General features: G+C 39.1%; 1 protein-coding gene across 1 annotated transcript in view; it reads left to right on the top strand.

Annotated features, from left to right (window-relative positions):
• LOC311488194 (inactive dipeptidyl peptidase 10-like) overlaps positions 1-12,115 on the top strand; it is a gene marked incomplete at its 3' end in the record, with an annotated part of 106,375 nt that overhangs the window by 55,982 nt on the left and 38,278 nt on the right. The window contains exons 2-3 of the mRNA XM_084544736.1: positions 3,944-4,055; positions 5,628-5,723. Of these exons, the coding sequence (XP_084400862.1) occupies positions 3,944-4,055; positions 5,628-5,723 (208 nt within the window). The remainder of the gene's footprint in view (positions 1-3,943; positions 4,056-5,627; positions 5,724-12,115) is intronic.

Below are 12,115 nucleotides of genomic sequence, written 5' to 3'. Positions count from 1 at the left end.
TCAGGAAATACAGGAAAGGAAAGTAGCTTTATTGTCATTATACAATCCACTGATGCGATTCTAACGCACGCGTGCACACCCACACCCACCCACCCAGTCTGTCTGTCTCTCTCTCTCTCTCTCTCTCTCTCTCTCTACATACCACGACGTGCTTTTTCAGGTTGGAAGAGGAGTTCTTGTAGGCCATGATATAATTTGTTCGCGGTAAGCACAACAAACATTTAAACTGAAACAAATCAGTTTTTGTGGCAAAAATCTCAAACATGGGTTTGAGATAAGGCCACGGGTGCTCGGTGGGAGTTTCTCCAGGTGTTTCTCCAGTTTCTTCCTCCATTGTATGGATTGTATGGCATGACGTATACGACTAAGACAAACCATATGCGAATCAGCAGAAACAGTTTATTTTCTCAGAATTTTGAAAAAAAATAAAATAATCAGCTGACGTAAGCTCAAAAGTAGCGAGTAACGAGAGCATCAACAGAAATGTAGTGGAGTAAAAAGTACAATATTTGTCCTTCAAATGTAGTGGAGTGAAAGTAAAAGTATCCCCCAAAAATAATACTCAAGTAAAGTACAGATACTCAAAAACTGTACTTAAGTACAGTACTCACGTAAATTTACTTCGTTACTGTCCACCACTGCATGCAACAAACAGACCTATAAAGAAGAGACCTATAAATCTTACAGTACACAGTGTAGACATATGGGAGGGTGTTTATGGCGGAGGGTTGCTTTTGTTTTGTCTGCATACCTGTGCATAATCCGCATCTGTGTCTTTGCGATCCATGGTTGCCAATGGCCAGGTGCATGTCCTAGGAAAATAGCAAGCTAGACCATAATGTATTGAAAAGATTCAAGATTCAAGATTTCATTATTGTCAATTTCTCAATATGTTCACGACATACAGAAAAATCAAAAAAGCATTTCTCTCTCTCTCACAAAAGAATAAAAAACCTAATAGATGAAATGTGAAGGAATTTGGCATTTGGAATATGACATTCTGGATATATATAAATATAGTGAATAAATAGAAATTTCTATGTACAACAGTGCAATGTATGGTTACAGCTTGGATTTACCCAGTAAATGTGCAAAGGTGCAGTAAGGTGCAGATAACTGTCAGGTTAGAGTCCTTGAGTCTTTTTAAGTCACTAAGGCAGGTGAGGTAGAGTCCCTGTGAAAATGGTATAAGGCATAGATCCATACAACTCTCAAGAATAATGTCAGTCAACCTTCATATACAGTACATCGCCTGTATTTAATGGATAGACATGATTGACTTTATTCAGAGTTAATCAAGGTTATTTTTTTCATTCTTTTTTTTTTTTTTTTTTTTTACCAAACCCTTACATTGCTCTTAGCTGCTTGTGTTCAGTTGTGCAGTTGTGTATTGCCAAAAACTCTCTTTACATTAAATATAGTAATGTTCAATGTTTGTTAAATTTACAGAGTGAATGTGAACAATAAATGATGGGAAATGGGTTATCAGTGGCACCAAAATAATGTTGAGATCAACAAATTTATGACATCTTATGGCGTGTGGTCAAAATACTGCAACTGCATTTTGCATATGCATCTGGCTCCAAGTTGCATTATTGAAAACTTTAACTGTCTTGAATTTAATTAAACTGGATTCATGTAACCAAATAACATTTGTAACATTGTTTTTTGTGGATTTATTTTTTTTTTTTTTAACAATTTAAATGATATCTTAAGCTGATACTTGGTATTCTCAACAACTTCTTCTCAGCAGGGGATTAAAGATTCACTGAATTGCAGCATCTGAAAATGTACACTGTGAGGAAAATAGCAGCCTCACTAGAATTCTGAATAATGATCTGACGGAGAAATCCCAATTGAATATAATGCTCCCTGTAGTGTAATGAGGGTTGCTCTAGTTAATGATGCCAAACAAAACAGACAACACAAACAAAATAATGCTGAACCTAGACCGGAGGAGATTCCTTCACTGCACAGAATTACTTTTCTCTTGTGTCTTATACAGAATTTGAATGACTTGACACCACAGGGACCAGGTGTAAGGCTAAAGTTGTAGAGCAAATCTAGGGGGGCATGTGGAGGTAAGGCTCCAGGATATTTATCTTGGAATCAAACCCCCAATTTAAAGGCTTGGAAAGCAAATAGATCCATAAATACACAGACATTTATTCGGTAGCTTCTGGCTCTGTAGGCAAGACAGGTTTATTTATAATACTGCCCTGTCACTGCAAATGAAATAAGCCTGCATAATTGATGTCAGTAGGATGAAAAATAGGTCTGGTCTCCACAGAAACATCCTGTCCTCTTGAAACTGAACCTTTGCATCGGATTCAGTACAGGAAGCTCAGGATTTTAGTATTTTCCATATTTTAGATTTGTATATTATAAGAAAAGTGTAAACAAAGCACGTTTCATGTTATTGATTGTTCATAGTAGTCTGATTGCCACTGTGAGATAAATAAAAAGGGTTATCTTACCTTAATCAGCTTCATGAGGTAGTCACGTGGGAAGAAAAGGAGAGCCGTGTTCAAGGTTTTTCTTTAGAAAAGGAAGACTAAAGCATAATTTATAGTACGTGCACAGCGCCACTGAAACACTAAGTGGCGACTGGCTAGGTGTGTTGAGTTCTAATCTGTACTTCACACAACAGCGATTAGAACTGAGTCGGCCATGATGGAGTTGAAGATGATACATTTGGATCAGCTGTAACTTTTACCGAAATCACTGCAGCAACACAGAGAAGACATCTGAGTAGACGGTGTGACACAGTTATATATCTGAGGAGGTTCATGTCAGGTTATGGCGTAGCTCCGGACCTTATGCATAGCTACGCCGTCAGCATGCCACAGTACTATAAATTATTCTTAAGAGTCCCTTCAGGTGGAGAAAATGAGTTCCTAGTTATAAGCCTCACAAACCAACAAATAAAGCAATTCTTACCTTTCTGGCATTTTTACACTTTTCTTTTGTAATCTTAAAGTGCTCTTAATAAGTGTATGGCACACTAAAATGTAAAAGAAATCCACCAGGTGTTGAAACTCATCAATATTCAATTCTCATATATTTATGATAATTTCTGATTTGCCGAGCTTCCTGGCTGTCATCCTTCGCCACTTCCCTTCTAGTTGACTACCGCTGTCACTGCTTGCGAGTCGCGCGCCTCTCTGGCAGAGATACCACATTTTATACCACATCTAGAATTGAATTTCATTTAATTACTGTTTTCACATACCTCTGAATCTGACTCCATTGACCCGTTTCACTCATGTTGCTCCTCCGCCTCTACCTTCACTTCCCCACCGCATGCGTCAGGGGAGGAGGGGAGCGTCAAAGGTCAGGCAGGGGGAAGCAGGTGGGACTTTGGTAGGAGGCAGAGTTGTTCATGTTCATATTTTTACTAAGTGCTGTGCAACATGCCAGAAAGGTAAGAATTGCTTTAAGAGCTCCACAGATTAAAGCCCACATCAACGTGTCCCATAGTCCAAGTAGCAGAAACTGACGTGTGAATTAGGCCTTTATGGTGGAACTGCTGCAATGGAACCAGTAACAAAGCAACACGCCAATTTTAACAATTACGGTTTTATGAAGATGTGAAATCCACTTAAGCTTTTGCTTTGGTCTTAGTGTCTGGCTGCTTAAAAATGCTTCTAACAGGCATGTAAAAAAAATTCAGACATAGTTGTGCTTCTGATTAGAAGAGTGACTTTAGACAAACATAGAAGGGACAAACATGATTAAGCAATCCCTTCGGTAAGTACAGTTGCACAGCTGTAACCCAGATGGGGAAGTTGTCATCTCCCTTTGCCCTCGTACTTATGCACAAACCCATTCAACTACTGCTGAGCCTCTTATGAATGAATGACCTATTTTGTGCGGGTATTTGTTGTTGCGTTATTGACATTATTAACATATATTTCTATAATTTCTTTCTGTTATTTTGCAGGACATTGGGCCTATTGGACCTGACAGAAACTGGAAAGGAATTGCCATCTCTCTGCTGGTTATCCTAGTGGTGCTCTCACTTATTGGGCTGTCTATTGTTCTGCTGTCCAAAGGTGAGAATCACAGCAGATGTTCTCATGAAAATAATGATGAAATCCCATTTAGGTTTTAGGAAATTACACCCGATTATGTCTATTAAACTATCACATTACATTTTAAAAGGAAAGAACCACAGTAAGACCGTGTGTCAGACCCAACAATGAATTCATCCTTCGTAGATAAGTACCTTGATGTCTGTTCAAATAACTACTGTAATTATTGATTACAAATAGGTAACACTACTGCTTCTGTTGAATTTTCCACAAAACTGGACAACCTCTAAACCTTGTCCATTGACTTCATGGAGTAATATCAAACTACATAAATTTGCTCCTGTTCTGTGTTGTTTAGGAATATGTTTTTCTATCAGTACTAGCTTGGCATCAAACTTTTCATTATCTATTATCTTTACATAAAGGCTCTTTGTGTGTGGCACCACATACTAGACGTTGTACCGACTAGTCGACTAGTCAACTTTACTGCTGTACAATGACGCTTTAAGCATAAGATAATCTAGTCGCCGATCACGTGACAATAACAACACGGACATGTTTATGTTCAGTTCTGTTGTGTTCTATTAGTTGACATTGTTGTTGTGGTTGTAGACCGTGTTTTTTGTCCTTGATGCACCATGTGAGGAAGTTATGGTAGCGCTGAGAGTTTGCCAAGCGAGTGCCGTGTTCAGCTTCAGTTACCTTGCAGAGAACCTTCCGCAGCTTCCTTTGTGTGAGACAGCACAATATGTATTCAGGTCAAGAATATAAATCATCGTTGCAGAGCATCACTGTCTACTGTGATTTTATGTGTGACATCATCTACTAGGCGACACTGACTTAACTACCACGATATAACAGTCACCTTTAAAAAAAAAGTCATTCAACCCTAGTATGTACCACTCTCAAGTCCACTCAGATGGTGTAGGTCTGATTCTAGCAACAGATAGGGAATATACTCAACAGAGAAGTCCGTGACAGGACCTACATACAGTAGGTACTGTATACAAATAGCTTCGTATTTCTATCACTACCTACAATGGGTCTCAATATTTGACTAGCACCATAACATATTGGCACACAATATCATGCAGTGAACCTTGAACAATGAGTCTTGTGTCAAATTGCAATTCTTGTCTATATTTTTAAAATTTGCATATGTGCTCTAAACCCTTACATCTGTTTTGCCTTAATTTGCATTTGTATTAATTCAGTGGAGTACTGGATGAACACAGTACACAGTCTAAGGTGAATCAAGACAGTTGTTAATTGTTTACTGAGAATACATTAGGAAGGTGTAATAAAGCAAAGAGAGATAGAACTGAGTAAGACAACATCTGGATGGGATTTACTGCCAGAATTGTCACCCAACAGAGCTCCTTGTTTTCTAACTATTTGTGAATAATGCAGTGTGCAGGAGAAGTACTTGTCCTGTTTACATTGTAATAGCTTAATTGTAATACCGTTGGGTGGTTGTATGTATTTATGCAGAAGATGTTACCAACGGTTTGGCTTGTTGTGTGTTTTTTTCTCCAAACATCTTCATTTAGTTTCAGATTTACATTGCCATATTGGTATTTTTTTCTTTTGTAGATGATGGTGGTAAACCCCTTGGTTCACAGTTGACACTGGATGACCTCTTTCAAAGAAAATTCCAAGTACATGATCCTGATGCAAAGTGGATCAGTGGTAAGTATGTATGTGTATATATAGACTGTATGTGACCACTGGTCTTTAGATACACAACCCCTTGTGGGTTGCAAATAAATTAAAAGCGTCTGAAGTGTTAAGAGTGTTAAGAGTGACCAACACTCGCGGGAGGAGTTATAAAGTTTGATGGCCACAGGCAGGAATGATCTCCTGTGGCGTTCTGTTGTACATTTGGGTAGAATGAGTCTGTTACTGAAGGTACTCCTTAGACTGGCCAGTGTGTTGTGGAGTGGGTGGGATGAGTTGTCCAGGATGGTCTCCACTCTTGCCAGCATCCTCTTCTCTGACACTGTGTTCAAACAGTCCAGCTCCACCCCTACAACATCACTGGCCTTGCAGATCAGTTTGTTGAGTCTATTAGCATCTAAATAAATTATAATAATAATGAAAAATAAAGAACATTGACAAGACATATCAAGTAAATCTTATGAATGTACTCTGGGCTGCTGTGCTTTGAAGACCTTGATGAAAACTTGAAAACTCAGTAAGATCTAAAGGATCATCAAAAGCATTTCAAGCTTCATGGATAATTGAGGATTTTAGAGAGAATTTGCATAAAACTATAACTCACACTAAGCCCAACTTGTACTTTTAATTTTAAGAAACCAAACTTTATTTGAAGTTACATTTTCTGAGCTTAATTATTCAAGGGGCTCAACACACAGTATGTTTGTCTTTAAAGACACATAGAAGTGTGTGTGTGTGAATCAGATCGATTAACACACATTTAAGGGGCTGGTTTATTAGTGTTATCACAATGGAAGATTAGTACGGATGTATTCAAGATGGGTTTGTCTTCACTGAACGTTTATTAAAACTTACGGTACGTCAATAACAATCTGATGTTTAGTGGGTATATATGTGGTTTTCCCAATGGATGCACTCAGACTCCCACTGTCCAGCCTATGCTGCGTGCTCACACTGTAGTTATCAAACTGAAGTCCCTGCTGCTTTAGTCCCTCACTGTGCCAGCAACAGAAAAAAACTATAAGCAATTAACTAACAAGCTTTTGAACCAATGGGAGCAACAAGTGGGCGGGACTATAATTAAAGCAGTATAATTAAAGCAAATAATACAAACAACAAACGACAAATTTCTGTTAATGAAGTTACTACAAGTAATGTGATAAATGTGACTGCCTGTAAGATATTTTGTAGCAGTCCACCCAATATCTGTTGAGCTACTTCACCAAATAACACAAATGTCAACACACTACACTCTTCCATTAGTCATTAATGGACCAGGCTAGAAAGAGCTGTGATTCTGAGGTTCACTGCAGTATTTCCTGTGCAGTGTTCCAAGGGTGCAGGTCAGATGATACAGGTCACTCCTTTGTTCTCCTTGCAGAATTAGAAACTCAGCGCCGACTATGTTCATTTCTTATAAAGTCAGCAGGCAGACTTTGTGTCATAGCGATTGGCTAAACTTGTTTTCGTAACTAAAGAGGAATCAGCAAGCTTTCTATAATTGCAGAGCAATTACTGTATGTAAGTTGTTAACACCATTGCTTGTTGGGTCACATTACACCTTTTACTGTGGAAACAAAGTCAGTTCCTAAAATGATTAGTTGTCCTGTGTCAAACCAATGATTGCTATTTTTTCACCATGATATACTACTGTAATTTGTAGAGTAATGGTCCTCCTTCTTTTCATTCAATACCAAGACCACTTTGGCATTCGTGACTTAATGTCACTCCCTGTATTTAATCAATAAAAAATGTATTTATGACACAATGTACCTTCTTAACACTATATGTGTAAAGAGCTTTGTCATCATTTCCATATTGGTTCACAGTCAACAACTGAACATGAAAACCTAAAGTGATGCTAGGGAGATGTTTTTCTCGCCATCCATCTCTCTTTTCTTTGTTTCCACTTAGAGACCAAGAGACTCTTTTGTTCCTGCAGACACCATGAATAACACATTAAGTACCAATTTTCGTAATGGCTCTCTTCTCTTGAGGCTCTCTGGTCAATAGTTGAATTCCGGCTGTTAGCATTGGTACTTTCACCCTGCCTGAGCCTTCATCCGACAGGGCCACTGTGGCTGGCTCCTTTCAGTCACGACCAGTTTTCCACTTCTAAAAGCCCAATGTTGCATGTCCACCTCCTCTCAAAGGCGTCCTGTCTCACCAGCAACAGGATAAAAGTCCTTGAGTAAATTGAAAATAAACACACTGCAATGAAATTTTGCTTTGCTGCACAAGAGAAAATACTGGGACTATTTCTCTCATCTCTGTAACTGGTGGAGGAAAGACTTTACATTTAATTTTTCAACTTTACATTGCTGATGTATTTGCATCTGCTAAATGAGAGCAACTCTTAAGATCACAGCTGCCTTCTGAATTTGTTCTACTGCAGTTTGTTTATCTGTCAGAGTAATTCTGAATAACCCATAACACAAACCTGAGTAACCTTGCTAAATTCCGCTATCAGATTATTAGTCTAGAAACACACCATTTGGATTCACAATGGGGCGTGTTACAATTGGTAGAAAGAAAGAAAAATACCTCTTCACAGTCTTATCTCAACCAATCAGAGCCTTTTTGTCATAAACAAATTCAACTTCATGGTGCTCAGGGACTAGTTTTACCTGGGGGCCTCTAGTAATTTGTAGTAATTGCAGAGGCTATCTGTGATCTTAATCCAGTGCGGGGCTTTTATCTGCTTCTTGTCTTTTAAAAATGATGAAGGATGTGCTGGAAAAGTTTGGACCGCTGTTTAAGTCAAGATAGAAAAAAAGGAAGGGGGCAGGGAGACACTCCAAATACACAGAGTGTAGTGGTACACACAGGATGTAAATGCAAGCCGTCGGGGAAAAGCGAAGAAATTACCTAAATCACTAAATTAGGATAAAATAGAAGGAGTTAATAGAGTTAAACTAAATGACGATCCATTCGGCAGGCATAAAAGCAGACTCTTCGAAGGGAGCCGGGCCAAAAATCACCACTGGAAGTATTTGGTTAATTCAGTTCAGTTCAATTCAATTTTATTTATATATCGTCAATAACAATACAAATCGTCTCAAGACGCTTTACAAAACCCGGCCTGAAACCCCCAGAGCAAGCCTCAAGGCTACGGTGGCAAGGAAAAACTCCCTTTTAACAGGAAGAAACCTTGAGCAGAACCCAGCTCATATGGAGGGACCCATCTGCCTAAGGCCATCTGAGTAATGACAGAAAAGAGAGAGAAGAGAACAGCAGGAGGAACGACATAAACATACATCAGTCATAGATACATACATCTGACTAAAGCGTACATCTGATTGCTTGTGTGACGGAGAATTACTTAGCAACTATGTGGGGATTTTGTGCAAGTAAAATCCCACTTTATGGTTTTTGAAAGAACAAGCGAATGTTTCTTTGTGTAATCTCTTCTATAATAGACGGATTAATCAAACAAGGAAATATCACTGGTTGCTGCCCTGAAGTGCAAACAGTAAATGTCACTGTGCATTCTGAACTATGTGCCCAATCAACAATGATAATCATGCCTGATGACACTACTACAAAGTTAAACATGGCTTTCTTCACAGAGCAGTAATCAGTTCAAGGGCTAGAGCTGAGTAATTTACCATTTGAGAAACTGTCAACAGTGGCTCAACTTGAATTCTTGCCCCTACCAAACAATGGCAGGTCGCTGGATAGTAGAACTTCTTCTCAACTTAGGGAGACAGCAGATCCAATTTCTAATTATTTTTGGCATACAATGATTTATATAACCATTTATTTGATACACATACCGCATATTAAACATGCAGAAAAAGAGCCATGGTTTACTGTGGGCAACTTTCTAAATGACTACAGCCCTTTTGAGGATTTTCGTTCCTGAACACAAGCAGTCCATCTCATTCATTCATTCATTCATTCATTCATTCATTCATTCATCTTCTGTAACCGCTTGTCCTGGGAAAGGGTCACGGGGTCTGCTGGAGACTATCCCAGCTGTCATTGGGCGAGAGGCGGGGTACACCCTGGACAGGTCTCCAGTCTATCTCAGAGCTCAGGGTCTTCCCAGAGACAGACAACCATTCACACTCACACCTACGGCCAATTTAGAATCACCAATGAACCTAACCAGCATGTCTTTGGACGGTGGGAGGAAGCCGGAGTACCCTGGAGAGAACCCATGCAGACAAAGGGAGAACATGTAAACTCCACACAGAAAGGCCCAGTCGGCCTGGATTCGAACCCAGAACCTTCTTGCTGTGAGGCATCAGTGCTCTGTGCCGCTCCGCAGTCCATCTGTCTTTCAGATTTATTTCTCTGTCATTATACTCTAAAGTGTTTGGAGTGTTTACTAGTCTATGGCCCTCTTGGCTGAGATTGATGCCTCAGAGCTTATTCATTGACATTTACATGAGATGGAGACCTTGAAATGATTCAGTCCTGTCAAATGCATTAATGGTATTCAGGCCTCCGTGGACAGCAAGCTTTGGGATTAGACGATTGCAGTTTGTTATTGCGGGATCTTCTGTTATTGTTTCTTCTCCTGAAAGCCTACATATAGTCTCAGAGTTTTCTTAGGAAGATCATAGTAAAATAAGTTCAAATTGTTTTCTTTTCCTGACAAGCATTAGCCTCATCAGGGGCACTCCTGGCATCTACAGCTTACGTTCTAATTTTCAGTGCTAGTTAATGCAATGTTCTTATTTATTTTGAATCCATATGGTAAGGCTAAACAGTTTGTTGAGGTTGGTGGACATTTGTCTTTCATCACAGACAGTAATATTGTTGCTTTATTAAAAATAATTACTGAATCATACTGTTTACCAATCTTATCCAAGTGTCTTGTCTCTGACCTATCCGTCCCTTCAATGTACTGTAACTCCTTTTGCCCTAACCACTGCTGGATGCGGGTGTACAGCAAGATAAGAAGCTGAACTACTGCAGGTCAGCAGAAACAAGATTTTCAGCTACTGATTAATTTGACTAATTATTTGGACACTTTAGGGAAGACATTTTTGTTGCCTGGCAACTTCACAATCCAGGTCCCAGGAGCATAAACCTCACAATTCATATGCATGACTAAAACTGTGGTTAGCCCAAAGGTAGACATGTGCAAGCGTGTTTAATTTAAGCTGCACACACACACCTTGTTTTATCTTTGTGAAGATTTGTAATGAACATAGTAAATAGAGCTACAGTAAAACAAATCCCTCACATATTCCCTGAATCTCTTGTTTGCATATCAGTACTACTCCACCACTCATAATTTTTTGACTCATTAATTCATCATATCAAACTGCAAACCAGAAGAAATGTCCAGCATTCTGCCTGGCACTGGGGTTGTGTGATGCTAGTGCTACTTTGGGCACGAGAGATGGGAAGTCCGTCTCTTTTCAAAGATCCGGCTCCTTTGGCTCGGCCCCCTTAGAAGAGCTCCCAGATGCCTCAGCATAGATATCCAGTTTTCACCCATTTCTTCACTTTTCCCCAACGCCCTTGCATTTAAATCCGGCTCCCCCATCTCGTTGTATCTCTGTGTACCACTACACTTCCCCCTTCCTTTTTTAACAGAATGGCATGGTCCTAGTCTGTCCTCTCATGTGATTGGCCGCACAGGGTGCCCATCATAATAAAGTTCCGCCCCTACCTGCATGGATTCTCAAGAACCATGGAAGCTTCTACTCACCCAGATGGGAATCGGCTCTTCTCGTTCCTGCAAAGAATCAGCTCTTAGAGCCGGCTCGTACAACACATCACTATTGGGCACTATAAAATATTTGGATTCTCATACCTACTAGTTAATATTAGTACTGGGCTACCTTTTACTAGATTACCTAAAAACCTACTACTAGCCTAGCATCTAAATATGTGTATAATTATTACATATATTGATGCTACAAAACATTCATTCATTCATTCATCTTCTATACCCGCTTATTCCTGTTAAGGGTCGCGGGGGCTACAAAACAAAAGGTATTAAATTGAAAATATTTCATCTGACTTGATAGTCCGGGTGCTTGCATGGTAAGGGTATCTCTGAAATATATGAGGTAAATTACGTAAATAACGCAAACTTTGAAGACCACATAACAAAGGTCGCCATGTCAATACTTAACTGAACTCAGTTCAGACAGCATGTTCAGAGACAGCTTTACTCTTCTCAAACAAATGCCAGTTTTCCAGGAAACTGAATAATATTCTGTTAATTTAGAAAGTGGTGAAAAAAGGACCATTTTACACTTCAACAAACTACAAATCACAACATTTGACACACAGTTTTGTTTTTTGTTTTTTGTTTTTTTTAAAAAGAAAGAAAAAGAACAGAAACTTGCATTTATAATACTATCTCTGGCTAATGTTTCTTGTTCTATGGCTCATTATTATCTTGTTGTGATTAAATTATTCAAGGCTCTTCAAATACA

This window comes from Chelon labrosus, assembly GCF_963514085.1.
Source record: "Chelon labrosus genome assembly, chromosome: 5".
NCBI lineage: Eukaryota > Metazoa > Chordata > Actinopteri > Mugiliformes > Mugilidae > Chelon > Chelon labrosus.
Note: the sequence above shows the minus strand (reverse complement) of the source record. Positions and strands in the feature narration are given on the sequence as shown.